Source organism: Sprattus sprattus, assembly GCF_963457725.1.
Source record: "Sprattus sprattus genome assembly, chromosome: 15".
Lineage (NCBI taxonomy): Eukaryota > Metazoa > Chordata > Actinopteri > Clupeiformes > Clupeidae > Sprattus > Sprattus sprattus.
Window position 1 is genome coordinate 24,297,326 of NC_137913.1, and position 13,874 is coordinate 24,311,199.

A 13,874-nucleotide genomic window follows, 5' to 3' on the forward strand; every position below is an offset into this window, starting at 1 on the left:
CTTTAGAAGAGCCAAGAACAGAAACCATAGCTCTCAGATTCAGCTGTCTGATATTACATCTGGTTTTCAATTGTGCTGTGCTGTAAACCCGTTGGTTTTCTGTATGTGGTTCTTACCACACATTGTAATTTATGTAACTTTAAGATGCACAACAGAAGAGCAGGACAGTGATGAGAAGAGCTACCTCATACTGACAGAACCACATTCAGGGACAGTACATTTAAAAAGTTGAAATGTTCAGAAATCAATTCTTCAGAAATGCAGTGACTCCCCTGACATAAGTTTATAGTGCATTATTTTAAGATGTAGGCTATGTACTACTTATTCACAGTTCTTAATAGCATGTAATGTTTCCCCAAAGAGAAGCTGGGCGTCCCTTGCCTGCTGTTAGGGAGCATTTTAAATGCATTTTAGTGAAAAGTGTTACATTAATGTATTATTATAAGTTCAAAGAAGCTTATTCAGAACAAGTGATTTCTCTGTATTATGCAGGTTTAATCCACTGCGTAACCCAGATCTTTCTGGAAAATTAGGTGAATAATTAATATGACCACATCATAACTTTTAAACTCCATTCTTACTGAGCTCATTGCATGCCAATAATTAGGTCAAATAAGTTATGTTAACACACTAGTAATTACAATTGTATGTGTCATTTATTTTAGTCAGTTTGTTGAGGGTTTACCTTGTATAAAAGGTTATTAAATAAAAAAAACATGTGTAAGGATATTTCTCACATTATATCATTCAAACCCTAAAAATGATGCATTAAACAAATACAAAATAAAAAAGGTCAGTGTGGTTGACAGCTGTTGCAGGGCTGAATAAGGGTGGTTGTACACTTGAATAAACCAGCAAGTTGCTGTTCGTCTGAGGCTCAGCCTTTGAACCAGCAGCTCAAATCTGAGAGGAGAAAGTATTACCATGTGTTTTCCTTGCATATTCTCTTTTTCCTTTTTTCCCCTCCATGTGTTTCTTTGGGAAAGAGGAGGGTGTGACGTCACACCAGCAGGGCTGGTCTGTAGTTTATTAGGCAGAGAGACGTGCCAGGTTGCAAGAGCTCAACCACTGCTCTGTCCAGTTAGCAGGGGCTTCCACTAACTCTGTCTGCTAGAGATGTACTAACCAGCGTTTCAGCCATAATAAACACATTGACCCAAGTGCTGCAACTTTCGCTAAACTTAATTGTACTTTAATACTGTTTGTCTCCTGGAGAGGAAAGTTGCAGATTCACTGTCAGACTTTAATGGTTGGATTAGTGTTTTTCGTCAGTTTGTCGGCGCTGTGCGGAAAGTACAGTGAAATATCTGATTTGGAATCTTTTTTTCTACTATTATTTTAAATTCCTTCTTTGCTGTTGAACGCACTCGACTCGTGATGGTCCTCCTGTCACTGAGCTTACTTGTAGTAGGAGTTGTAGTGAGTCTGACTTCAGCCGACCTGGTAAGTCATCTCTTTCCTACAGTCGTCGTTCACTTAATTCATTCTATTGGCGATGTTTGAGGAAAACACTGGTAAAGACCGAAAAACTCTGAAAAGTATTTTACAAATGATTTTGAGCACTAGACGCAACTGTGACAGTTACTTTCACATTTACACAGACAGAAGTTCAGTCCCTGAGTTAAAGCGTTCTCTGAGGTCTTGGTGCTGGAGTCAGGCAGAGTAATATTACTGTAATTATCATGGCTAGGCTAGGTCATTATCTGTGACACTGTTTCTTATTTATTTAAATATGCACGTGAAAGCGAAAGTTGAACTTTAGCCAAGTCACTCATGATTCAACAGGATCTTTCATGACATTGTGGTCACTGAGCGAGAGAGACTAGGGAAAGTGTAGCCTATACAATGTTGTCTGTGTTTGATCGGTGTGTGTTCGGTTTGCCCTGGAGGTTTGTAGTAAAACTATATTCTGACTTTTCTTTCAGGCTGGCGAAGTAGATACGGAAGGTAAGACGTTTATCTCTTAACCTATCTCACACACTAGGACTGAATAAACCACATTAAAAATGAATGAAACATCTCCGTTGTTTTTGGTTACTAAACAGCAAGTATTACAAATATGTCTTTCATAGGTTTGTGTCCAAACATTGACCTCAGCATTGCATCACAACCCTAAATATTAAACTAAATGTCAACTCTTTGCTTAATTTATCCCAGATCGTTGGCAGTTATTTAAATTGTAATGAACAATGTATTTTTTTTGTGAGTTGAAATATAATGATAAATGATTTGGCCGAAACAAACTAGCTTTTTCACAGTTGTTATTATTAATTATACAGTAGTTTAATTCAGTGATTACAGGCAATTCTCTTTCAAGCAAGAGAAGGCATAGAATACAATCATACTGAACTTAGAAAAGCATGAATGTCAGAATAGAAAAAAACATTTAGATACATTTTTGCATGGCCTTGTCAACAATAGGCCATAAGTGAACATTTTCTCCCAAACACATGGCCTGTTTCTCAGATTTGTATCAGACTTATTCTGCTATACTAAGGGAGAAGTTTATTTGCTGACAAGAATTAGGAAGTTCCTCCAGTAGTCCCTCTGTTAGTGTTTGATAACTGACAGCCTGACCAAAAACTGTGCTTGGTTAAGATTTCGGACACTGTATGTTTGACACTTGCATCAAATGGGTCCAAAACCAGACTTCTGTGGGGCGTAAAGCATGCGATTTTGTATATATGTCAAACAATGACATCTGCTTTTATTTCATGTTGTAGCCAGAAGTACCATAGGCAAATTATAAGGTTCAACATTTCTGGCCCCACTATATATTTTTTTCTATATATTTTAGAGGCCTACCTGTACGCAAGCCATCATTTTTACTGTACGTTTAAAAGGCAATCCAAATGTTTGTGGAAAAATAGCGTTGGAATGAAAGAAACAGTTTTAGGCCTATAAGCTTAGTTCATCTGCTAAGTTGACCACGAATGAGCAAGTGAATAAAGACCACAGTAGAAACCAAACAAAGATACCTGGTTAAGATGAACTGCCATCTAGTAGTTGATTCTCTTATTACCCCGTAACCCCAACCTCTGTCCCCAACACATACACACACATATACACAGGCATAGATGTTTAGTTTTAATCTTGCATAACGTGATAAAACATTAATGGGGCCAGGTCTTGAGTAGTGGTCCCGTGGTAGTGAGTTTCTGAGAACCTGATGCTTCTTAAGTAGGTCTGATGCTTGCACTTTTCCACATGCCCGTCTTGCCTTGCCTTGCTTCCAGAGTTCCTCAAGAGCAGGCTGAGGGAGTACGGTCTTATCACCCCCATCAGCACCGACTCGGAGGGGCACTATCTGTCGCACCTGCTCTCGGCCAACCACAAGCAGCGGGTAAAGCGGGACGCCTCGCTGAGCCCGGAGCAGAGCGATAAACTCTTCTTCAACATCACCGCCTTCGGCAAGGAGTTCCACCTGCGGCTGCACCCCAACCGGTGGCTGGTGGCCCCGGGGGCCATGGTTGAGTGGCACGATGAGGTAGAGGCGTTCCTGGAGGATAACAGCAACTCGACAGAAAGCGGGAACCGCTCCAGCATTCGCACGGACAGGATACTGAACCGAGAGCTCCTCAAAACAGACTGCACCTTCGTTGGCGACATCACGGACGTGCCTGGAGCTTCCGTTGCCATTAACAACTGCGATGGGCTGGTAAGTGCCTCATAAATCAAATGCAAACGCAATGTTTTCAAATCAGAAAAGGACATACACAATTACAGTGATTGAAAAACTGTTATTATTTCAGTTATTTTAATTACTAATCAAGGTCAGTGCTGTGTGTTTATTCTACCAATACTACCTGGATAAAGTAATTCAACAATCAGTGCAAATTCAATATTCCTGTTTGTCACTGACTGATATGCATCATCAAATTAGGTTTGCACTGATTGCAAACTTGATGAGGTCTTCCTGTAGTATTGGTTGTATTCCCATAAGGTAATCATCCATTTAACCATGTGTTTCACATGGCTGCAATCTGTCAGAGTTTACTTTGGCTTTGAATCTATTTTGTTTGATGGCTTAGACAAAACAGCCCTGTCTATTTATTTACAACTTTATGGTAAAGAAATCACAGCTAAGAGCGCTTTTTCTCCTGCACTTCTTAAGGCCATGCAATGTCTGAAGAATTTGGAGGAATCTCTCCCTTTTCATTATAGTGTGGCATGTCTTCATATCCAATCAGTGTGTGGGGACAAGCCATTCACTCTAGTTTGTGCCTTTTCCTGTCCCTGCCTTTCTTACGATGAACTCTGCAACCCTTGGGCTAACATCCAAAATGATACCAGAGTTGAGTGAACCTTGGGTCACCCTGAGATCTGCACAAATTAGCTGCCCTCCCCATTTCTCCCCATGGCGTCAACACTGTCCCTCTGGAGTACAGAGTCAGGGAAGGATTAGTCTTGGATTTAAAGTACAGAATAGGCTGTGCAGCGATTTTGGACAGAAACACCTGATTTGAAGCGATAGGGGTAAATGTGTCCTCATTGTTGAGGCGGTCGGATGGGTTATGTTGCTTGAGATGCATGTGGTGGCTTGGGCTGACCGCTGCTTGCACCCTAGTTTCACTGTATTATTTGGGCCGCACGTCCAATTAGGTTATGGAGAAACAACATGCGCTCCCTATGCCCCCTCGAAACCACTGGAATGTGCTGAGTGTCTGTGGAGTCGTAAGCAATTGGTGACAATTCAAAGCCCTTTGTAGAGACAGGTATGGCTGAACCTCTGTGATGGTTGATGACCTACATACTAACATGCTTAATGTTAGCTTTACACCTGCATGGCATTCAATATGGGTTGATTTACTTATTTAAGCAGTTAAAATGCAAATTATCAAGAAAACATCAAACTATATTAAAATAAATATGTTTTTGGTAGACAATTATTTAACTGTATTCAAAATGGAATGGTCGATCACACATTTTCAGAAATTGAATTACATAAACCAAAGCAAGATTTAAAGTAGTATTACATTTGTATTATATTAGTCGAAGTAGTAAAACTGGAGTTAAACTGAAGGCAGGTTCAGGAGTGACAAGGGTATTTTGTCTTTGCAGTGAGTCATGGATAAGAGATATTACAGACTTGCCCATTACTGCTGCACACTTTTAGCACATGCAGACATGATATTATCCCCCCCCACACACCACCAATCTCCCTGGATTTTCTAGGAAAAGCCCTGAAATCTCCTCACCTGGATATAGTTATACCACAGTGCTCAAACGGTGGTCATTCTAAGGTCTCACCACATTTATGTAACACGAGAGGAGCGCGAAAGATCTGCTTTTAGCACTACTAGAGTCTCACATGTAGTCTAACCGCCATAATGGCGATGTGTGAAAGCAGCAGTGTGATTTTGTGAATGTGTGTGTGTGTGTGTAGGTAAGCATCAGTGAATGGCAAATTGCATGTGTCCATGGCAGACAGGGATATGTTAAGGTAATTCTCACAGGACGGATCTAAGTCCCCTTAAACTCCCTTGGCTGAAAACAACTTCCCGAAAGTGATGGATGAAACACAGCAGCCAGCAGAAATGGCCTTTGATCTAAATTGATACTCATGGTCCTCTCTAGGTGTGTGTTTTACTGCTCCCAATTACAGCCATTTTGAGTCTGGAAGTCTTTTACAGGCAGCTCTTGCCCCACTGCCTAAGCAGCAGATACTTCCTCCCAGCTTAGTCTGTCGCTGGGTGGCTTAGGGGGGAGGCTCTGTATAGGAGGCAAGTGAGTAGGAGGCATGTAGAAGGACTGGGAGGCATCATCTGGAACTAGGTCAACGGATAGGCTACCAGATAATGAACGATGCAAGTCTATTACTTGCACCCAGCTGTTTTTGTGGGTTTCAGTCTTATGTAATGCATTGTCCATATTAGGGACACATCTATTCAGTGATTTCCATGCTGAATATTCTATGCATCTATTGAATATTCTGTTAAAAAATTGTTAATAATTGACTCATGCAATACATTGCAGACTTGTGTTTTGTTTGTAAGAGTAGGCTAATGGAGAGGAGGACTGGAACCAAACAGAGGGTGGCTCAGTGCTCCCCCTAAAGCTAGGCACTCAGGTTTCTTGGAGCTAAACACCATGCTCTGTCACTCCTCCTTTGGCTCCTTTCATGTATGTTGCCCTGCTGGAGGATGAAGGGGGTTGTGGGACTGGAGAGTTGGGAGTGGAGGGGAGGGGGGGGTCACTCCGGGTGCTGAAGAAAGTTAAGCTGTGTCGCTGATGATCTGTGCAGATTGCATTATTGGACTGTTGGCGTGGCTTCAGAGGAGGATCTGGCGAGCGCCCAGTCGAGCGTCCCACTGAACCCTTGTCAGTAGATTAATACTGTTAATGATCACAGGGTCGCTCTTTCTTTTTCCCCCTTTTTCTCGCACTCCCTACATTGCCAGCGGCTCCTTTCACCTTTCTTTTTTTCTGCTTTCACCACCGATGTTCTTGGGATGCGTCTTTGAACTCCCCTCACTCGCTGCCCCCCTCTAATTCATGCCGGGCATTCCAGCTCCCGCTGAGCTGGACAAAGAATATAGTGTTGAAATCGATGCCGCCTCTGGATCCACAATCCAAGTGAACGTGGGTGACATTTATGGGCATCCTACAGAATGGAAATGGATTTGGGATATACTGCCTCCGTTGTAAAATCCCTAATTATAGTGCTTGATTCTTCCTCACACCTGTTTGGTGGTACAGTTTAGCAACTGCAGACCTGTTGGCTGGAGATTTCTTTGAGGCAAACATGTACATGAAGGTAGTGGGGAGGATCCTCTCCTGATTGTGTCATCACCCTGGCAGGTGTTGTGTGGTGTGGTGAGCAACGCAAAATTAAAAAGTAGGGTTGTAAAAGGGCCTTAAATGTCACAGGTGGGTCAGGATCTCCATTTGACCATCAGCATGACAGTCTATTGTTCCCCTTCAGGCCAGTTGTCAAAGCGTGTCTGTCAGTTTTGGACATCATAATCTTGTTCAGTGAAGGTTTACTGAAGGAGCTTGTTGCAACAAAATAATTCCATGTAGCAGTGATGTTTGTTATGTGTGGGTGCTGTGCTAGGAGGAGTGGAGTAGATTGATGGATAGATCGAGATAGCTCTGTTTCTTAGCCTGCTTGCCTTTTGTGGTTGTAAATATAACTTTTGGCCCTAATTCCATTTCCCTCCCATAGACTGAAGGGAAACAACAGGGAATGAAGGGAGAGATAGAGAGAGAGAGAGTAGCAAGCCGTAAACAGCTGTTTCTACGCGCCACCCCCTGCTGATTGTGATTGTGAATGCTCTGATTATTAAATGTAAATAAAGAATGCTTCGTTTGTGATAAGAGCTTAATTTAGTTTTGTTTCGTTTTATCAGCTAGGCGTTGTCCAACTTGCTCCAGGCACTGTGGATTTTTTTTATGGGTTCCGACTTTTTCTTTCCCCTGATCGGCCAGAACAACACCCTCTCTGTGTTCTGGGACCTCCTGATTTACAAATGAAGCACTGAACACACGCATACTTGGGAGTCTCCAGCACAACCTGTGTCCAGTGTTCTACTGGGGATTGATGAGCAGCTTCATAGGGTACAGTCCCTAGCCCAAGGGCACTGCAATACACCAAAGATATTCTTGCTGGTCCTGATTTCGAGCAATCTTTTGGGCACAAGCCTCTAACTGCAAGAGTATTGCTGCCCCAGTATCCCTCTTATTTTCAGTTGATATATTGTAGTAAAGTTGAGTTATGTAAAGTGTTAGCTTGAAGTTAGCCTGCAAACACAAAATGACACAAAGTTGACTAGTTGCTTGTGATATGTTTGGGAGTGTTGACCAAGTGTTCATGTGAAGCTCATAGTACATACTGGAGCTCATGGCTCTTTCCTGCCTGGAATGAAGTATCCTTGACTAGCCAAATTCCCTGGAATGAAGTATCATTGACTAGCTATATTCCCTGGAATGAAGTGTCATTGACTAGCCATATTCCCTGGATTAAAGGATCCCTGACTAGCTATAGTCCCTGGGATAAAGTATCCTTTATTAGCCACACTCCCTGAAACTGTTGAAATTGTTCTCCAAGTGCCTGATTTTGTGGCTGGAAAATGTGTGCATGGAGCCCGACAACACACTGCAGCTTTGGCACTGACATTCACACAGGCAAGGAAAGTTTGTGCTCCCAGGTTTCATCATTTCTTTGTTTTAGTCATGTCATCTGAATTCTTGTTGCGCAACAACATGCGCTACACTAAGGAATCTGTAGAGAGGACACAGAGCGTTGAAGATTATTATTAACCAATGCTGAATAACCCACACAGCAATCCAAAATGCCTTAATGCCTCAAGCAACCTAATCACTAACTCGTGCAGAACAATAAGTGTACGTGTATATAGCTGCGTTAAATATGAAACAATAATCGCTGCCCTGAAATCAATACATAGCAAGCTAACATTCATCTGTTTGCAGAGCTGAAGCTTGAATGTATGGGATGTTTCAAGCACATATGTACAGCTCCAGAAAAGCCAGCAGCCCTCTGAGGAAAATACATATTTTCACCAAGCATTGGCAAAAGTGAATGACTTCTTTCAGCATCTGTGACAGAAATCAGGTAAAGCTTGGATCAGGAGAAAAAGTCTTGGCACTCGAAGCAGAACAGAATAATTGACCTAAATAAAGACGGGTTGGAGGCAATCCAGAGCTTAATGTTAACTGTTACTTCACCACAGGCCAATGCGATCAAGTCGGTCAAAACCGCACGCTTTTCCCAGAGCAGTTAATGTGAAGGGTATTTCAGAGTAGTTCATCATGTTGTGCTGCATGATACAGGTGGCAATTTGGGTTTTAATGTCAACCTCAGGCCCTGGAGCTGTGTGAACTTCATGTTATCAATCATGATGTTACAGTTTTTTTTTTTTACATGATTAACTTTTCAAAGCAGGGCCAAATGTGTTTTTCTTCAGTCTGTTGAATGACTTTCCTCTAAAAAGGTCACTTGGACAGTGCTTCTGCACTGTCTTTTATACTGGGTGGCTAACAGTGAAGTTGGAGAGAATATAATGAAAGGTCCTTGCCTGTTGAAGAGTGTTTTCCAGCAGGCTCAGGCCCTAACCTTTCAGGAGCCTGTGCGACTGAAGAAGAAACTAAGGTATTCGCCCTTGCCCAGCAAAGTGCAATCGGGCACAAGAGTTGTATTCACTAATAGTTATTGATGTTACTTGTTGATTCAGCCAAGGACTTGCCCGTTGCAGAGACCTGACCCCAGAACTGTTTTGGTATATGGTTAGAGGTGGCGGTGGGGAGGTGTGCTAGGATATGCAGAGGCAAGCTATTTCTTCAGGTTTGCCTCTCTCTCAAGAAGCCACGGATGTTGCAGTGCATGTAATGTATGCCGGCTGCGTTTATTGATATATTTATATGTTTGTACGTTTTTAATCTGACCTTCATAAACTTCAGGGGAGCCCACAGTTTGTGTTGTCAGTGGCGTAGACATTGAAGCCCATTCACGGTGGCTTGGTTTTATTTTAGGGTCAGGCAGTTGCTGCTTACCACCTTAAGAAGCACTGGGCAAATGTTTGGAAATGCTCTACCATTCGCCGGAGTGCTCAAGAAAGAAATGAGTCAGATTAAACTCTGGTGTATTTCCTTCTGATCAAAATTCAATTCAATATATTTTTTTTAAAAATTGGCTTATCGTTTTTTTGGGGCCTTATTTTTTTAGTCCACTTGAGAGCATGAGTGACTGATGGTTGTACACAGGAGTGATGGATGACTGTAAATAAAATTCCAGGAAGCAGCTGATTCTTAAACGGAGCCAGGCCAGATTCCTTTCACACTCAGCTGCTGTTTGGAATGTCCACATTTGCAGAATGCAGTAAATGCTTAGGTGCTTTTTATGATATACACAGGTGAAATATATACTGTATATATAATGTATTTACCTTATTGTATTTACCTTAATAAAAATACAGGAATTCTTCTTTTTCCCCTTTGGGATTTTTTCTCCCTTTTTTCGATTTGAGAGAAATTAGCTGGTGTAATTTTTCCTTAAAGTTCCTTTTTTAAAGGGGAGGGATGAAAATGGTAGGTAATGATGACGAAGGTTTGCACACATTTCTAAAGCAAACACACCTTTAAACAACACGGAGGGTGAAAGGTAGCAGTGTCTCCACTGAATCCAGGCTTTTTGAAAGTGGCAGTACCTTTTTAAATAAAGCACGTTCATACCGGCTCCTTAAGAAGTTTAGGCTGGAGGGCCGTCTCAGAAAACTGGACCCCTTCAGCCGAATCCCATATGTTTGTCTTGGCCCTGGCTGATGCTGTGGATATTAAACTGATGGAACACAGAACTCTTGATCCCTTTTAGAGGGCTTCTGTTTAGGTAATGGCAGGCTGAGCTCAGTCAAAGCCACCTGCGATTGTCCACTCCATACGGCCTGCTGGCCACGGGCAACAAAACAGCCGGGGTGGTTACCACAATGGAAGTTGCAGCAAGTAGATTTCTCTCGTCATAAAGTCTAAAAGCCCTATTGCCGCCACAGTGGTGTAATTTGAAGGCATGACGAAAAAGATAGTTTTTCTCCACATCACACTTAACTTGCTTTGTTTCTTGGTTGTCTGTTTCAGGCCTGTTATTGCCTTTGCTTGTGTTTTGCTTTTCTAGTCCTGACTAATGTACATACATACATGCATAAAAAATACCTCAAACAAAGAAAGCACACATATTTGCTTTGTGGAAGGCACTAGCTATTGCACCAGATGTGTAGCCTTGTGTGATTAGCTTTGTGTGAAGCATGGCAACTTAGTAATGTTACTGGTGTTATTAAACTACAGTATTGTATTGGTTGAATTTCTGTGCACCGTTGGGATGTACTTTTCAAACTGTTTGGCATGGCATTACCCTACTGCTTTCCAGTTGAGAGTGGTGCACTGCTGATATGCCAGCCTGTAATGTTTATGTAGCTTTTGTAGTTCAGGTGAAAGTGTGACATTTTCTTATTGGCTTTAAGACTGATTTACTAACATTGCGACGCGGCTTAATCTGCGCCTTTGCGCAGAAGCGCAAAATACCGCACGTGTTTTTGCATCCTATTTATCAAACAAGAATGTCGTCTTGTCATTAGCGCCTAGCCCCGCCCATTAGTGTTAATAGCGACCCGCTAAAATAGGGTAGACAAAGCCTGCGTTTTCCTGCCACCATGGATGATGAGTTAAAATTAGAATTAAAGCTTTTGTTTGACGAGGTTAGAGCAAACCTGCCCGGGTAAATATAGAATCTCATAGATATGTTTCCGTTTAGCCCTCCCGTCCACATTAAAAGTTGTGATCACTTAAAGTTCATGCCTGTCCTTTATTGGTGAGCTGATTTTGGGAAATTAAACTTTTCAATGAACATTGAGTTCTGGTTATGGTTACCCCTCAGTGTGCCTGTGCAGCTTCATATTAACGAGTTCTGAAAAAGTTCATATTTACACATATTAACATGAGTTTATCACACACAGGCAACTGCAAACTGTTAAGATGGTTCCCTAAGCTAGAGATAGCTAGGATAGTTAATAGCCAGGTTAACTGCCCATAGCATCCTGTTTAATAGTCTGGTAGGAATACACAACACCTCTTACTTTAAAACGGTGTATTCCAACACTGAAAACTCTGCTTTTCAAAAACGCTGCCCCCGGCGGATACATTTGAAACTGGACTTCTGGTGTGGACAGGGCAGGGGAAACTGAAGTTCAGACGTTCTGTTGCCTTGGCACTTATTTTGGTTATAACTTCAAAATAAATATGGAAGGTGAAATGAATATGCTGCTCTGGCTCTACAATTTGGAAATTGGAAAAGTGTTAGTCATGTTAAAAAAATTCTTTCTGCGCGTTGTCTTTGTCTGTGTTTTCGCCTTGCTCTAATAACTGCTGCCATATCGAAGTTTTCAGACTCAATCAAAACGCGCATCCTGGTTAAGATGTGCTTTTATGAGGCGCATAATTATCCTGCAAATTTGAGACGCACTCTCGCCAAGCAGTTTTAGTAAATACCACGAATACTTAATTAGGCGCACTTAACGCCTCTCCTCCCACCTTTTTGCAGCACACACCCACTTTTCCTTATACCCTCCCAGCAGCGGTAATCTGCGCTTCTACTCAAATGCGCCTCCTTTGTAAATACCGTTTTATGTTTACACCCGCTATTTTTTCGCCTGAAATGGGCGCAATCCAGAGCCTCCAGGATTGCGCGATGTCGCAATCGCGCCAATTCACGCGAATTCAACGATTAGCCGCGAATTCAGCGCAACGTAGCAATTTTAACACATCACCGCAACTTTCCCGCAAATTTGACTAATTATTGTCGTCTCCCACAACTTTCTCCTGCCCTGCAGACACGGTGCAGACACTAGCAGAGTTCTTATCCGTTGTAAACAATGAGAATGGCTACACCAGGCATGGAAATTAAATGCAGTTTTATGTGTAGGCTGAGATATTCATAAAGTTTTATTCAGTCTTACTTGTGGTTCTTTTGTAATTCCAACAGGTGCACTTCGTTGTGGATAAGTAAATCCTATGTACTGTTCCCCCTACGTGTTTAGCATAACGTAGCATAACTATGTTTGTAGATAACTGCCTAACAGCTGTTGCCATTCCCACAAGACGAACATTTGAATGATGTTAAAGTAAAAGTCCTGTGTCGTTTCCATAACAATAATACAAACAATATACATTTTCTGACCTAAATAAGCAGAGGGCAGAACAGCCTATTATGCTACATTTATGCGGTATGGTTCTTTAGAGAATGTTTGTTTATTAATTATTTATTTTTTAACAAATACCTCAATTACAATTACAAAGAGGGAAATATGCAACTTTTTATCGCAACTTGCACTTGCTCTCGCAATTTCATTGCAACAAACACCTAAAAACACCGCAATTTTCACCTTAACTTTTTGGAAAAGTCCCCGCGAAATCAGTAATTTTAGGCCGCAACTATCACAAAAAAGGCCCCGAAATCTGCCAATTCTGTTAGTAAATCAGGTCATGTGTCTTCTAAATCTGGAAAAAATAGTATTCCACGTTGAATCTGTGGCTCTGTCCCTGAATTGATGAGACTCTTTCCACCTGGCTGAATGTCTAACCTGACAAACCATGGCTCAGCTTTATTCCACGTAAATCTGTTGACAGCGTTCTTTTAATTTACATAATCATATTTCTTTAACTTTGGGAGTCAAACATGTTTTAGTATTTCCTGCTGCCGAAGAAAAGCTGGTGAAAAAGGCATATTTGTTTCAGCATGTTGCTCAAAGTTAATTTTGTAGAGGAAAACATCTCCTTTTAAGGGTTGTCAAGCAATTTTTTTTATTAAGTACTTTAAGTACATGATTTATGATTAATTTATCTAAATTGATCGCATGTATCAATTTGCTGTGAGAAGCATTTAAAAATCCATTTGCCTCAAAGTACTGCGCTAATTATTTTAGGTTTCAGACTACATCAACTAAATAATTTGATCAGCACTGATCAAATCTTGCTAAATTCCGTATTTATGTCACCAAATGCCCCAGTAATCTCTATTTTAGATGCTAATGACCCAAAATGCACCTGTGAACTATGTCTGAAGATGATTGCATCATAACCTTGGACCCAGGATGATAACTCCAGTGTAGTGGACTGATAAAAGTATTGCCATCCTTTTAGGAACTGCAGTCATTAATCTTTAGGATGGCTCCTGGATGAAACGTTGTGTGCATGGTTTTCTTGTTAGATTGCATCGATTCTGTGTCCTCCTTGACGCATCTGTCGGAGGAAAAAACAAGACGTTGATAAATGATGCAAAACTGAGTATAAAATGGAATAAACCATTTTTTTTGTGGATTTGCTGATGAGGTAGGAACATTTTTTATTTTGAAACTGACAACTCTGAG

The 13,874-nt window shown here is 41.4% G+C and overlaps 1 protein-coding gene across 1 annotated transcript in view; it reads left to right on the top strand.

Moving 5' to 3' along the window:
• Nucleotides 1–1,377: 1,377 nt before the first annotated feature.
• Nucleotides 1,378–13,874, top strand: part of adamts3 (ADAM metallopeptidase with thrombospondin type 1 motif, 3) — a gene marked incomplete at both ends in the record, with an annotated part of 67,316 nt that continues 54,819 nt past the window's right edge. The window contains 3 exons of the mRNA XM_080852754.1: nucleotides 1,378–1,443; nucleotides 1,926–1,947; nucleotides 3,237–3,658. Coding sequence (XP_080708880.1) covers nucleotides 1,378–1,443; nucleotides 1,926–1,947; nucleotides 3,237–3,658 — 510 coding nt within the window. The remainder of the gene's footprint in view (nucleotides 1,444–1,925; nucleotides 1,948–3,236; nucleotides 3,659–13,874) is intronic.